This window comes from Leopardus geoffroyi, chromosome B4, assembly GCF_018350155.1.
Source record: "Leopardus geoffroyi isolate Oge1 chromosome B4, O.geoffroyi_Oge1_pat1.0, whole genome shotgun sequence".
In the NCBI taxonomy this organism is placed as follows: Eukaryota; Metazoa; Chordata; class Mammalia; order Carnivora; family Felidae; genus Leopardus; species Leopardus geoffroyi.
The window spans coordinates 126,528,301-126,541,121 of NC_059341.1; the positions used below are offsets into that span (position 1 = coordinate 126,528,301).

The window sequence follows — 12,821 nt, forward strand, 5'->3', positions numbered from 1 at the left end:
GCACTGGTGCTGGTGGGGGTGGCGTTCACAGGTTAAGAGCAGGACTGGGTTCAAATCCCAGCCCTACCACTTCCTAGCTAATGATCTTATGTGATGCTTCCCAGCCTGCTGCTCCTCTGTCAAATGGGGAACGATACTGCCTGCCTTCGGGGAATTTAGAAGGAAGAAACAGGGACCTGTTAAGGGCTTGGCATGATGCACAGCACACAGGTACTCCATAAACAGCATCCGATATTAGGTGGGAGGTGGAGAACAACCTGGGAAGGAAACCCGGGGGCTGAAGGTCACTAAGATGGTCTAAGACCGTGGTTGTCAGGCCTGGCTGCACTTTACAATCAGACGGGGGCCTCGGAAATGCTAGTGCCAGCCCTCTTTGCACGTACCGTTGAATCAGAATCCCAGGGGGCAGGCCCAGGCTTGGTTTCAAGTTCCCAGAAGATTCTATCAGGGAGTCGGGGTTGAGACCCTCTGCTGTGACTAAACGTTAGAGTCAAGCAGTGACCTACAACCAAACCTGCTAACAGTCAATCAAAAGTTATGTGCCAGGCCTAAGAATGAAGCAATCTTGGTTTCAGAATTGAAACAAAGCCTTACAACTGAAAACTTCCCTATCTTTCTAATTGGTGTATCAGAACTGCTAAATCCTCAGAAAGCAACCACTCCAGAAAAGTCATAACAAAGCTCAAGTGTTTATTAAGAATTAAAAATACTGTAAATAAGCCATACAGTTCATTTCACAGTAAACTAAACAAACCTTTTTTTCTCTTAATTTTCTTTTTTTTTTTTTTTCCTTTTTTCTTTTTTCTTTTCTGAAGGGCAAGACAGCCATTAAAGAACAGTACAGCTCGAAGGTAAAGGGAAACAGCAAAAAACTACAGAAAATGCACACCTTCCTCACTGACAGATGGGGGTCTGCCCTGACAGCAAACCTCTTCGTGGACACTGTGGTAAAATAAAAACACTTGGCCTCCATTCCCTGGGGAGACGGCCCAGGCCTTTGTGGACAGCTCTCAGACACATTTCCCGAAAGAATCCAAGGAGTCCCCTTTCTCGGGATTCTCAACCTGGGCATCATTTGGGGACCCTACCAAGGGATGACACAGGTTGGCCACGGGGGAACTCCGTGGGGTGTTGTGCCTTCACATTCAGAACCATCTGGATTCTTTGCATAGTTACCTTTGAGATCACAGGATGATTCAGGAATGGAAAAGACACCCCACGCCACTGGAGGTGACCATCGAGTCAAGCAGCTGGTTCTTTTCAACCTAAAGGCCGAGGGGCTTGCTCCCCTCCCAATGGAGAGCTGACACTTGTGAAGTTTAGCCAGTTTAAAGTGGAAGACGAGAAGTGAGTGACAGCTCATGAAAACTTCGGCCAGAAATATTAAAAAAAAAAAAAAAAAAAAAAAAAAAAAAGGAAAAGCAATTTTCCTTAAAGACAATTAGAAAGAAAAGTGCCTCCTCCCCCCACTTTTTTTCCTTGAAATCTGCCAGCCAGGCAGGGTTTTCTGAGGTTACAGTTAATCTGCTTCTGTTAATCCTCAGTTGAAGCCATTCTACTCTGACACGAGAAACATCCCTTCTAAAAGGCGCCCCTGATTTGCAGGGGCTGGGCCTTCAGCAAACCAACCAAAAGCAGAAGCAGAAAACTTGAGAAACCAATGGTGTGTGGTAATGATCGTAAATAAATTAAGCAGGCATGAGAATAGAAAATGCCTTGGTGTTCGGGGGGGTGTCCACTGCTTTTTAAGAGGGGACAAGAACATGGTGGGGTGGGGGGGGCGGGACACGTGGGAGAAAACAACACAGTTTTTGGTCATGAGAAACTGGACTTTGAATCCGCGCCCTGCAGACACAACTCGCTTAGACTTTTTCATGAATCTTTTCCACTTTCACAAACAACCTATCCAGGTCATTCCTCAGGTCATCTAGCAAGCCCCTGGCTGATTCCAAGTTGTTCTCGTTGGTTTCTATTTTCACCGAGTAGGCGACCAAACTGTCCACGGCAGTCCTGAGCATCCTCAAGTCTGATTCCACTTGGCTGACTGAGGCTTTGAGGTTGTCTAGAGAAGAGAGTCTGTCCAGGAAGTCCTGAGGAGGCAAGGGGGCCGCCCGGGCCGGGTCCCGCCCCAGCAGCGTGTGCACCTGCTCTTGCACCTTCTGGAGAGCCTCCACAGTGCTGGGGAGCTCGCCCATGCTTCTCTTCAGCTCCTCCACGTCGCCGTAGAGCGAGAGCTGGGCCTCGCCCAGGCTCCTCACCGTGCTGGCCAGGCCGCCCGCGTCATCCTCCGAGGGGCCCAGGCTGGCCACGCGCTCCTGCAGGGCGGCCAGGCGCCGCTCCTGCTCCTCGCTCTTGGCCAGCAGGGCCTCCAGGCTCTCACTGTGCCGCGCGGAGGCCGTCTGCACGGCATCCACTCCGTCTTCCACGGTTTGGAGCCTGGAGTCCAATCCCTGACTCTTTTCCTGGAGCGCTTCTAAGGCATCAGAGTTTTTGTAAACCCCTTCTTCCGGCCTGAGGGCCTCAGTTTCCAGGTGGCGCAGCTCCTCCTTGAGTCTCCTGATCTCCTCAGGGAGGCGGGAGGTGGCCTCCTCCGACTGGAGAACCTTCTCCGTGAGGGCCTGCAAGGTGAGGTGCTCCGAATTGGCTGCCTCCTGGAATTTCTGCTGCTCCTGTTTGAGGCTCACCAGCTCCTTGACCTCTGTGTAGACGTCAGATTCCAAGGTCTGGAGGGTGCTTCTCAAGGCCTCGATGTCCTTTTCTCTGGACTTCACAGAGGACTGGATTTCCTTCACAACGTCCTTCAAGGCTTTCAGATCCTGTTTGTACCCCTCGGAGTTTTCCAGAGAGGCGACCTTCGCCTTCACATCGTTGATTTCCTTCTGGCTCCTCTTCTGGACGTCGGTAAAGATGGCAATGTTGTCGTTGATGGACTTGGTGAGCTCTGTCAGCCTTTCCTCCACCGTGTTCTCGAGAGACGTGAAGTCCCGCTCCCGGGCATCCTTCACCACATGGATGCCATCAGAGAGGTCTTTGAGAATCTCATTCTGGAGCTTCTGCAGAACTTCACTGATCCGGTTAATCTCACTCTCCCCTTGCTTCACAGCTTTCTCCGTGAGGTCTTGTTTATGCTGGGAGCTCCTCAAGATGGACTCAAAAGTCCCAAATGTAGCTTGAAGAGACAGCACCTGCAACCAAAATCCAGATGTTAACTACTGAGAAGAGCTGAGAAGTTTTATGCAACAGGCTATATTTCTTTTTGTCTGCCCAGCTTCCAGGTCCCTCTTCTGGAACAGAACGATAATTGTCCTTGGAGAAACGTCCTTCCACGCATAGTGCACATGGTGCGGGGGCCAACCTGAAGGCCCGTTCCAAGTGCTCCAGAGATGGTCTGTAACCGGCCTCACCAATCGGCACTTTCCGTCTACCTACCCCTGCTTCCCTTCCAAAGCCACAGTGATTAGCCCAGGGATGGGCATGTGGCCTAAGGCAGGCCAGCAAGTCAATTCCACGACTTCTGTTAAAACTACTAGTAAAGAGAGGCACCTGGGTGGCTCAGTCGGTTAAGTGTTTGACTCTTGATTTCGGCTCAGGTCATGATCTCACAGTTTGTGAGATAGAGCCCTTCCAGCTCTGCACTGACAGTGCAAGGCCTGTTTGGGATTCTCTCTCTCCTTCTCTCTGCCCCACCCCAATTCACACGCACTCCCTCTGTCTCTCTCTCTCTCAAAATAAATAAATAAACTTAAAAAAAAAAAAAAAAAAAACAGTGGTAAAGAAAGCCTTTTTCCACTGGGATTGCTAGCCATAGGATGAGGAAAGCCTGGAGAGGCTCAGACCATACACAAAGTAGGCCAGTTTATGAGTCAAGGAAGGCAGAACCAGAGACAGCAAGTTCAAGTTCTGAAGACACAATCTGAATCTCTGAATACAGCTACACCTTTAGGAGTCTGCTTTTGAACTTCTTAGTTTAAGCCAATAAATTCTCTCTCTCTCTCTCTCTCTCACCCTCCCTCCCCCTTTCAGCCAGTTAGGCTGAGTTTCTGGCTCTTGGAACTGAAAGAGTCTTGCAACTTATCACAGGAAAAAAGCGGAGGCACATGGGAGACAGTGGGCTGGGAGGCAAGAGACGACGGCACGGGCACCTTCTAGCTGGGGGTCCTGACCAAGTCACTGTCCTCACCCGAAAAAATGACTGTGGATCAGGTGATTCCTCAGCATTCTCGGACTCTGTGAGCACATTATGACCCCATGTGTCACGACACACTCGTTCTAAATAAATTCTCCCCTAAACAAAGTCTGACCTGGGAGCCACTCCAGGGAGCGGTTTCATGCACCAAGGCTGACCACGTAAGGACCACTGACCTGGGCTTCATCCTGACGTGGTGCAAAGTGCCACCCAGGACACTTTATAGCAAAAAAAGAAAAAAAAAAAAAAAGGAATCTGAATCTCTCAAGTCTCCAGTTCTAACCACCAATTCACAGGAAACGTGCAAGAGGAAAACGCACGATGAGGATGCAATCAGCCAAACCCACAACAGATCACCAGGACCTTCAATAATTAAATGGCATTTTTAAAGGCAGAAAGACAGGAAACTGTTACACATTAAAAGAAATTTAAGAGATTTATCATCCAAATGTAATGTGTGGACTTGTACGGATCCTGATTCAAACAAAGCAAGACGTTTTTGAGAGAGTCAGGGAAATCGGATTTTGAACTGGGTATCAGATGAGAATCAAGAATGACCAGTAACTTTGTTAGGTATGATATACTGTGCTTTGCCAAAAGGAAAGGGAAAAGAAGGAGCTCTTATTTGTTAGAAATAAATCCTAAAATACTCTAGGGGAACTAATGTGTCAGTCAAAATTAGATCCTGGTTCCACATCCACCGCGTCTGCCAGAGCAACGTGGGCCTTTCAGAGGGCTTAGACCTGAACTGCCAGCTTTTTCTGCAGGCTCGCACCTGCCTGTGTCCACTGGATCTTCTGAGTAAGGACAGGCCAGCCTTTCTGCCCAGCCTACAGTCACTCAGCAGACCTGGGCTATTTCCCAACGCCCAGAGCATCTGAGAACAAGAGAGACCAGGGGGACAGCCGACAAGGGGTGGAAGAGACGGCTTCAGTGTCACTCTGCTCTGACTCCAGCCCAAAAACGACAAAACAAAATGGGAGGGAAGGGGTGGGGAAAAAATGAAACGAGAAGAGCAAAAGAATGAGCATTATTAAAACTGGGGTTCATTACATTGATCTCTTCTGTTTATGCCTAAATACCTCCACGGTAAGAAGTTAAAACATAAAATAGCATGGGCCTCTGGAACCAGACTGCCTATGTTCAAATCTTAGCTTGGATACTTCCTAGCTGTATGATCTTGGGCAAGTTATTTAGCACATCTGTGCCTTAGTTTCCTCGGCTGCTGGATGGGAACAAAAATAGCACCTGACTCATAGGCTCGTTTTGCAAGGATTAAGTGAATTAATATATACATAGAGCTTCAATTGTGCCTAACACATAGTAAATGATCAACAAACAGCAGATAAGGTCTTCATTATTGTTTAATCTTTCTTCTGGAAGTAGCTCAGAAGTCTGGAGATTCTGAGACCATCCTTAGCCCAATGCCAAAGGGAAACACTATAGAAATGAGAACAGGACACCTGGGCTCTAGTCCCAGCCCCACTTATAACCAGCTCTGTGAGCACGAATAAGTCACATTCACTTTCCAGGTCCCAAGCTCCTCGTCTATTAACAAATAGGTTTCTAAAGTCCCTTGTGGCTTCCAACGGTCTGTGATTTTAACACAGATTAGAATCCAGTTCTCAGGGACTCCAGAATACTAGACAATTTCCCTGTTAAACCAAATATGACCTGAGCCATAAAGGGCACTTTGAGAAGGTATGGGAGAGAGATCACCTCTGAAACTAAGTTATTCAATCACAGTACCTGCCGGTTCTACACAGCACTCAGAAAAGAGGCATGAACGGGTGAGCACAGTACCTGCAACGTAGCAGGCGTTCATTCAGTGTTTTCAGTGTTTTCTGAATGGATCGGGATTTAATTAATTAATCGAGCAAAGCCTGATGAAGAAGGAGCTGGTCCATTTCCCCTCTGATCCCTGTCACCCCTAACCTGGGCTGACTCTTTGCAAATGGCCAGGAAGCGGACTAGATCAGAAATCATGGCGGAAACCAAACACCCCAACCTCCAACACTATAAAAAGAACACAGAAATCGCCCCCCCTCCCGATGGTGCTGTGCGCTGTTCATCTTTACATGCAAAGACCCCATTATAATCAACATGCAATGATGCATCTGTTCCCCCAACATACGCGGGGTGCCCACTACACGGTGGGCAAGACACCAGAGAAAAGTAATGGCTAGAACAGGATCCCTGCGCTCAAGGAGCTCACAGCACGAGGGGAGACGGTGGTAGCTGACCTTCAACGAGGCACTTACTGTGTACCGAAAACTATGCAAAGTACTTCCGAGACATCATCTCATTCCACCCTCGTAATAACCTCCTGAGTTGGTGGTTCCCACTGATCTCCAGTTTACAAATGAGGAGACTGGGAAGCGGTCATGCTGAGCATCAAACTCCCAGAATGGGTGACTTCACCACTGAGCTCTTAACCTCCAGGGATGAGCCAGAGCAGAGGCGTGTCCCAAGTGCACCGAGGGCTCAGACGCTGCCTCCGCCAGAAGCCCGGACTCCTGCAGAGTCAAAATGAGAAACAAAGAAATACAACCAGAGGACTCCGTCTTCTACAAACAGCCGTTCCTCTCATCCAGCTGTCCCTCGGAGGCCCATTCCTGCAAGCACCTTACGCCACCCCGGATCTGCCAGGGCAACACTGGCCCTTCAGGGCCTCAGACTGAACTGCCAACATTTCTGAAGTCCCCGCTCAGTCTTCCATGGAAGGACAGACCAGCTTCTCTGCCCAGGCTCCAGGCATCCGGCAGGGCACGTGCAGACGGAGATGAGGTGGGCACCCACTACACAGAGTAGAGGGCTTCAGGTCACACTGCTCTGACTCCAATCCCAGTTCCAATACTTAAGGTCTGCATGTGACCCTGAATGGTAACACGACCGCTCCAGGTCCAGCGGGTCCATCTGTGAAACGGTGCTAATAAAAAGGACCTGCTTCAGAGGGTGGCTGGGAAGCACTTAAAAGGATGCCTAGCGCACAATGGGGCCACCTGGGCGTCTCAGTCGGTTAAGCGTCCAGCTCTTGGGTTCAGTTCAGGTCACGATCTCGCGGTTCCCTGCATCTGGCTCTGCGCTGGCAGCGTGGAGCCTTCTGCCTGCTTGGGATTCTCTCTCTCCCTCTCCCTCTGCTCCTCCCCCACTTGCACTGTCTCTCTCTCTCTCTCTCTCTCTCTCAAAATAAATAAATAAACTTTAAAATAAAAACGGACGCCTAACCCATACCAAATACTACTTATGAATGATAATATTGCAGGTCTACATTCCTGCAAAGGACCAAACCCCACCCCACACGGAGCATCATACAAAGTTACAAAGGGGCTCACACTTAGGTTGTCAGAGCAGCCAGCACTACTCTCTTCAGAGCAAAGGAACTTCTTCACTGGCCACCTCAGAGGTGCGGACAGAAATGGCCACACACCGTGACAAATCCTAATACTGTTCTGGGCACATTCTGAGTTCCACATCACTGGAAGCAGCCTTAGCTGAAGACCTACTACGAACCTGGCAAGGCAGGGGAAAGACAACAAGATGAACAAACGGTTGAGGGTGTTGCAGGAGCTAACTGCAGGAGGAACCCTAGCCCTGCCACTTACTAGCCGGGAGACCTTGCCGTTACTCTGCCTCCTGGGTCTCACACTCCTCATCTGTGCAAGGGGAGTATCCTAGTGCTTACCTCTTGGAGCTGCTGTGAGGGTCAAAAGACAGGAGTACCCAATAAATACGAGGCATTACATAACAGCTGGCCTACATGCTAAATGAAAAAGAAAGGTCACTGTTTCAAGAGTCTACGGCCAGGTGGATTCTTAAAACTCTGGACAGAGCCCTCCCCTCCCTGTATAGATGAGAAAACTGAGCCCCAAAGAGGAAAGTCATCTGCATACAGCTTCCATAAGAGGAGAGGTGGGAGCCGGAAGGGAAGGAAAGAGGGAGAGGCAGGGGAGAAGCAGAGAGAAAGAAGCCCAATGTCTTCAACATCGATTCAAGACCTCAATTTCATCTGGGCCTCAGCTTCTCTCTCCCGTCCTGCTACAGGCCAGGTAGCCACTGCTGTCCCAACATACTCAAGATAGAACCTCCTGCCTGTGTCTTCATTCCTTGTCTTAACAGTTATTGACCACCAGCTAGATCTAGACTGGCACCACCTTGGCCACTGGGCGTACGGGCCTAGGCAAACTCTACACACTCTCTCCTTCGGAACTCACACAACGTTGACCCTCAACTGAGACCCACTTATGTGCTGCTTCGCAAAACCGGATTTGTCTACTGTACCTCTGTACCCCCCACAGGGCCAACACGCAGCCCTATCACTGTCAGACTTTAATAAATATTGTGATGGATTGGTAAGTGGGTGGATGAAAGAGAGGAAACAGAGGCTAGTGATTATCCTCCAGCAGTTTGTCTACTTCTTAAGAATGACTTGACATTCAGGATAGGCAAAGCAGCGCTGCCTACTTAAATCCCTACAGAAAGTCACCTCCCTTGGCCTGCAGCATTGAGCAGGCTGACTCATTCCAGTTGCTTTGCCAGTCTTAAGAGGAAATTCCTAGTCCTGCATACTCCACAAAAGTCGATAGAAACTTGGCAGGGCAGGCAGCATGCTGGGAAAAGGAGGCAGCAGTTCCGGGCTCAGAAGTGGTGGCGGGATTTTTTGTTTCGATCATACAACTAACTTTCATTGAGCGGTGACATTAGTGGAGGCCGGAGGAGGAGGTAGGAGGCCAAGAGAGCTGCACTTGGTGTGGAAAAACACAGACAGGGTGGAACATGAGAAGCTTTGTGGTGAAAGTTGGGTCCATCCACACCTGAGAGAGGCCTCTGTGGACCCCCCCCACTGGGCAGTGGCCTAGGCATTCTCATGCAGTTTGCCACTCACCAGCTGGGATCTTTATCAATTCACTTAATCTCTCTAAACCTCAATTTTCTGGTCTGGAAAAGGAGTCAAAACTGCTAGTCCTCCCTCCCAGCCAGGGTGGCTATGATGATTAGATAATGAGTAAGCCCTCTTAACATCATGTAAATGTGCCTTGTGATATTACTCACCAGTACCCTCTAGTATTTTGGGCCTTTCCTTTCCTCTAAAGCTGGTATATGGTATTTCAAAGGCCCACATGGAGACATTGGTCCACTAAAAGGCAAGGGGCCTGAAGATATGTAATATTTCATTTGAACTTCACAAATGAGTATGATTACTTGTTTCTCCTTCCCCGGGGTCTGGGATCTATTAAAACCTGGCTCAGACGTCTCCCACGGGGAGAGCCCAGGTGTGGCCTTGCCCGAGGCTTCCAGGGATGCGCTGGCGTCCCTTCCAACCTCCTTTTCAGATAACTCTGCCCATTCAGCGGTTCCTAATCCAAAAAGAATGGGCTCCCCAGAGCCCGGCGGCTTCCTTACAGGTCACCGCTAATGCCCTGTGACAGGCCCTTGGCCCACCCTGGCTCGTTGGCCTGACCATCCTCGCAGCGGCCCATCCCTCGGGGCCCATTCCTCCGCGGCCATTAACAAAGAGGGTCTGGGGACCGCCCGGGAACGGGCCGGGGGGGGGGGGGGGGGGGGGGGGAGGAGGGGACCGGGGACGGGGCATCCCCGGCCGGGGCCGGCCGTGGAGAGGGCCCCGCTCAGGCACCGAGGCCTGGGCAGAGCCAGGGGCCCGGCCGTGGCTCGGGGGCCGCGGGTGGGGGCCCAAGGTACCCACCTTCTGCTCGACGCCCTGCAAGCCCTGGCCCAGCTCCTCCCTCTGCCGGGAGAAGTCCTGGTGGCCGCGCCGGACCTGCTGGACCTCCTCCAGGACGTGGTGGACACACCAGCCCGAGAAGGCGGCCGCCGCCACCAGGGCGAGGTAGAAGAGAAAGTTGAGCGCCCGGCCGAGCCTGCGCGAGCAGGACGCCGAGGACGAGGCGGCGGCGGCGGCGGCGGACTTGCCGCCGCGGTGGCCGCCCTTGCCGTGCGCCTGGTTCTGCGGATGCTGCGGCGGGTGCTGCTGCGGGTGCGGCGCGGGCGGCGGCGGCTGCTGCGGCGCCGGCGGCGGCTTCTTCGCCACGTCATCCGCGCCGCCCGACGGGTGGGCGCCCTTCTCCGAGGGGCTCGCGGCGCCGTGGCCGCCCTTGGAGCCCCTTTGTTTGGCCGAGGGCATGGCGGGCGCGGCGGCGGGTGAGGCCGCGGACTGCGAGGCGAGCGAGCGGGGCGCGCGGCCCGGGAACTTCCTCGGGCTCCCCCGGGGCTGGGCGAGCGGCACGCGGGCGCTGCTGGCGTCGGAGCGGCCGAGAGAGAGCCGGCGGGCGGGCGCGCGAGAAAGGAGGCCGGACGAGGGAGGAAGGAGGAGGGGGCCTGCCTCCGCCGCCGCCGCCGCCGCCGCGGCGCCGACCCCGCCTCCCGAGAAGGAAGGCCGGGAGAGCCGAGCCGGGAGAGCCTGCCACGCACGCGGGGGCGGCACGGCCCCTCCCCCTGCCGCCACGACCCCAAGGAGGGGACCGAGCCGGGGGCGGCGCGGCGGGGTCCACGCGGCGGGGGTGGGGGTGTCTACGAGGCCCCGGGTGGGAGGGCCGAGGCGAGGGTGGTGGCCGAGCGCGGTCCGGGGCGGCTGGTGGGAGGGGGGCGGGTGTCCCGGCGGGGTCTACGGAGGCCGGGGCAGGCGACTGAAGTGGCCGAGTGGGAGGGGGCAAGAGGCGCGGACGTAGGGAGGGCGGCTGGCCTGGGTCTGCTGAGGCGGGGACCGGGAATCGAGGTGGCCAAAGGGAGGAGCGCAGGGCTGGGTCGACCGGCGGCCGAGACTGGCTACTGAGCAGGGGCCACGAGGGCCCCAGGGATAGGCGGCTGAAGTGGCGGTGGCCCAGGAGGATCGGCGGGGAGGAGAGCCGGGAATGAGCTTTTGCCTTGGGCCGAGTTCGAGACCCCCTTCCTTCGACCTATTCCGAGAGAGGAAATGAAGCGGGGGGGGGGGGGTGCGGGGGGGGGCTCCCGGGAGCCGGGTCCCTGGGAGTGGGAGTAAGGAGGTGGAACGGACACCTCCGGAACTTTGCCCCTGGGAGTTGGGGAAATCCCGCCTCCCCATCCATCCCATCCTCTAAGCCCGCCACGGGGTTGGGCCTTGACTCTTTCCTGGAGATTGAAGGCGGAGGCAGAAGGAGCTGTCGAGAAACCAGTTGGCTCTGCAGAGGCAAGTTTAGGGAGAGTTAGCAAAGATTCTTGAACTGCGGGAAGTCTATTCAGGGAAACATCCCACTTAGCATCCCACTTAGCCTGGTCAGTCCATGTCCACGCTGTTTACTTTTTTTTCTGAGGTCCTTTGCACCCCCATTTTCTCTTTAGGGTTCCTGCAGTCTGTCCATAGCCCAACTACGGACGGGCTCTGTGCTGTGCCCTGGGGAAGTCTGCAGGGAGGAAGATGGGGGCTGCCATCCCTAGTCTGGTAGAAAGAAAGAAAACACATCTCGGTATTTAACAACTTAAATGTGTACTTAAAACCTCACAAACAGCCTTGTAAGGTAGGATTATTTTACCCCTTTTATAGGAAGGAAACTGAGCCCCCACCCCAGCTGATTGGATCAAGATCACAGAGCCATGACTTGAACCTGGATCTCTTTCTTCCAGAGCCCATGCTGCTTTGGAGTGGGAAGGAAAGGAGAGGGGGCAGGGAAGTTAAGCAACTTGCCTGCTCTCGCCAAGGCTAGTTGGTGCTGGAGCAAGGACAGAACGCCACTGCTTTCCCCCCTGAACCTGGTGGCTGCTCTATGCCTGGCACTGTGTGTGCCTGACGGTGCTGTAGGAACACTGTTTCCTCTGCCAATTTTGTTTTTAAAATAACAGTCCTTGTCCTTAAGGCCTAGTTCAAATGCCACTTCTTTCATGATGCCTTCCCTATAACACCGCCTCTCGTGACACTTAGAGACAGCTAATAGTTGCAAGAAGAGGCATTATATATATGTATATATAATCATATAATTCAATATAACAAACCTGTGTGGAGGGTCCACTCTGTGCCAGACAGACGTCTACAAACTAGCCTCCCCTCCTTGAGGACAAGAAACAACCATTGCTTCTACTTCTCTTTGTGTCTCACCGTATAAAGTGCTTTCAAAAATCTCTAGTGAACCGATGAACACATGGGCCTGCCCTCAAGGGGCCTGAATTGCATTTGGAGGAATGTGCAGAAACACTTCAAGGGCCAAATTATGTACTTGAAAAAATAAATGTAAAGGGAGCTTGGAAAGCATATCGTGGGGCTGTGGGTACATGGGGAAATCTTCTGGGGCAGAAAGGTCTGAGCAAAGCTGTGAAGAATGGATTTGCATAGAAGGAGAGCAGGGAGGGTATTTCTGTGGCGGAAACGGGGTGAGCCCTGGATCCCGATCTGATATGAAGGGAGTATGTCACGATATAGGGAAGAAGAAGAGGAGTTGGGTGGAATGGGTCCAAATTGCAGAGGTCAGTAGAAGCCAGGCAGGCAGGCAGAAGAGGCATAGTAGTGTGGGAGGCCAGAGTAAATTACAGCAGGTTCTGAACTAGAAATATAATCATCTGCCCCAGACAGAGGAGCACCCACTCCAGCTAAATACAAGGAGTGATAGTAGGACTCTCCTAGTTCAAAAGAGCACATGACCTAGGAGCGGGGAAAGGAGATGGCAGA

At 52.7% G+C, this 12,821-nt stretch overlaps 1 protein-coding gene and 1 long non-coding RNA gene across 2 annotated transcripts; one reads left to right on the forward strand and one right to left on the reverse strand.

Annotated features, from left to right (window-relative positions):
- Positions 1–670: 670 nt before the first annotated feature.
- CKAP4 (cytoskeleton associated protein 4) lies at positions 671–11,042 on the reverse strand. Its single transcript, XM_045462930.1, has 2 exons — positions 9,891–11,042; positions 671–3,185 (listed from the first exon to the last, which is right to left on the reverse strand). The coding sequence occupies exons 1-2, from the start codon at positions 10,326–10,328 to the stop codon at positions 1,863–1,865; spliced, it is 1,761 nt and encodes a 586-aa protein (XP_045318886.1). The 5' UTR covers positions 10,329–11,042; the 3' UTR covers positions 671–1,862.
- Positions 11,023–12,277, forward strand: LOC123590085. Its single transcript, XR_006708600.1, has 2 exons — positions 11,023–11,679; positions 11,786–12,277. It is a non-coding gene; the product is annotated as an uncharacterized LOC123590085 (long non-coding RNA).
- The last annotated feature ends 544 nt before the right edge of the window (positions 12,278–12,821 follow it).

Coding starts and splice junctions, on each gene's coding strand:
- CKAP4 (XM_045462930.1), bottom strand. CDS start 10,328: ATGCCCTCGGCCAAACAAAGGGGCTCCAAGGGCGGCCACGGCGCCGCG. Junction 3,186..9,890: donor TGCAGGGCGTCGAGCAGAAG/GTGGGTACCTTG, acceptor TTTTGGTTGCAG/GTGCTGTCTCTTCAAGCTAC.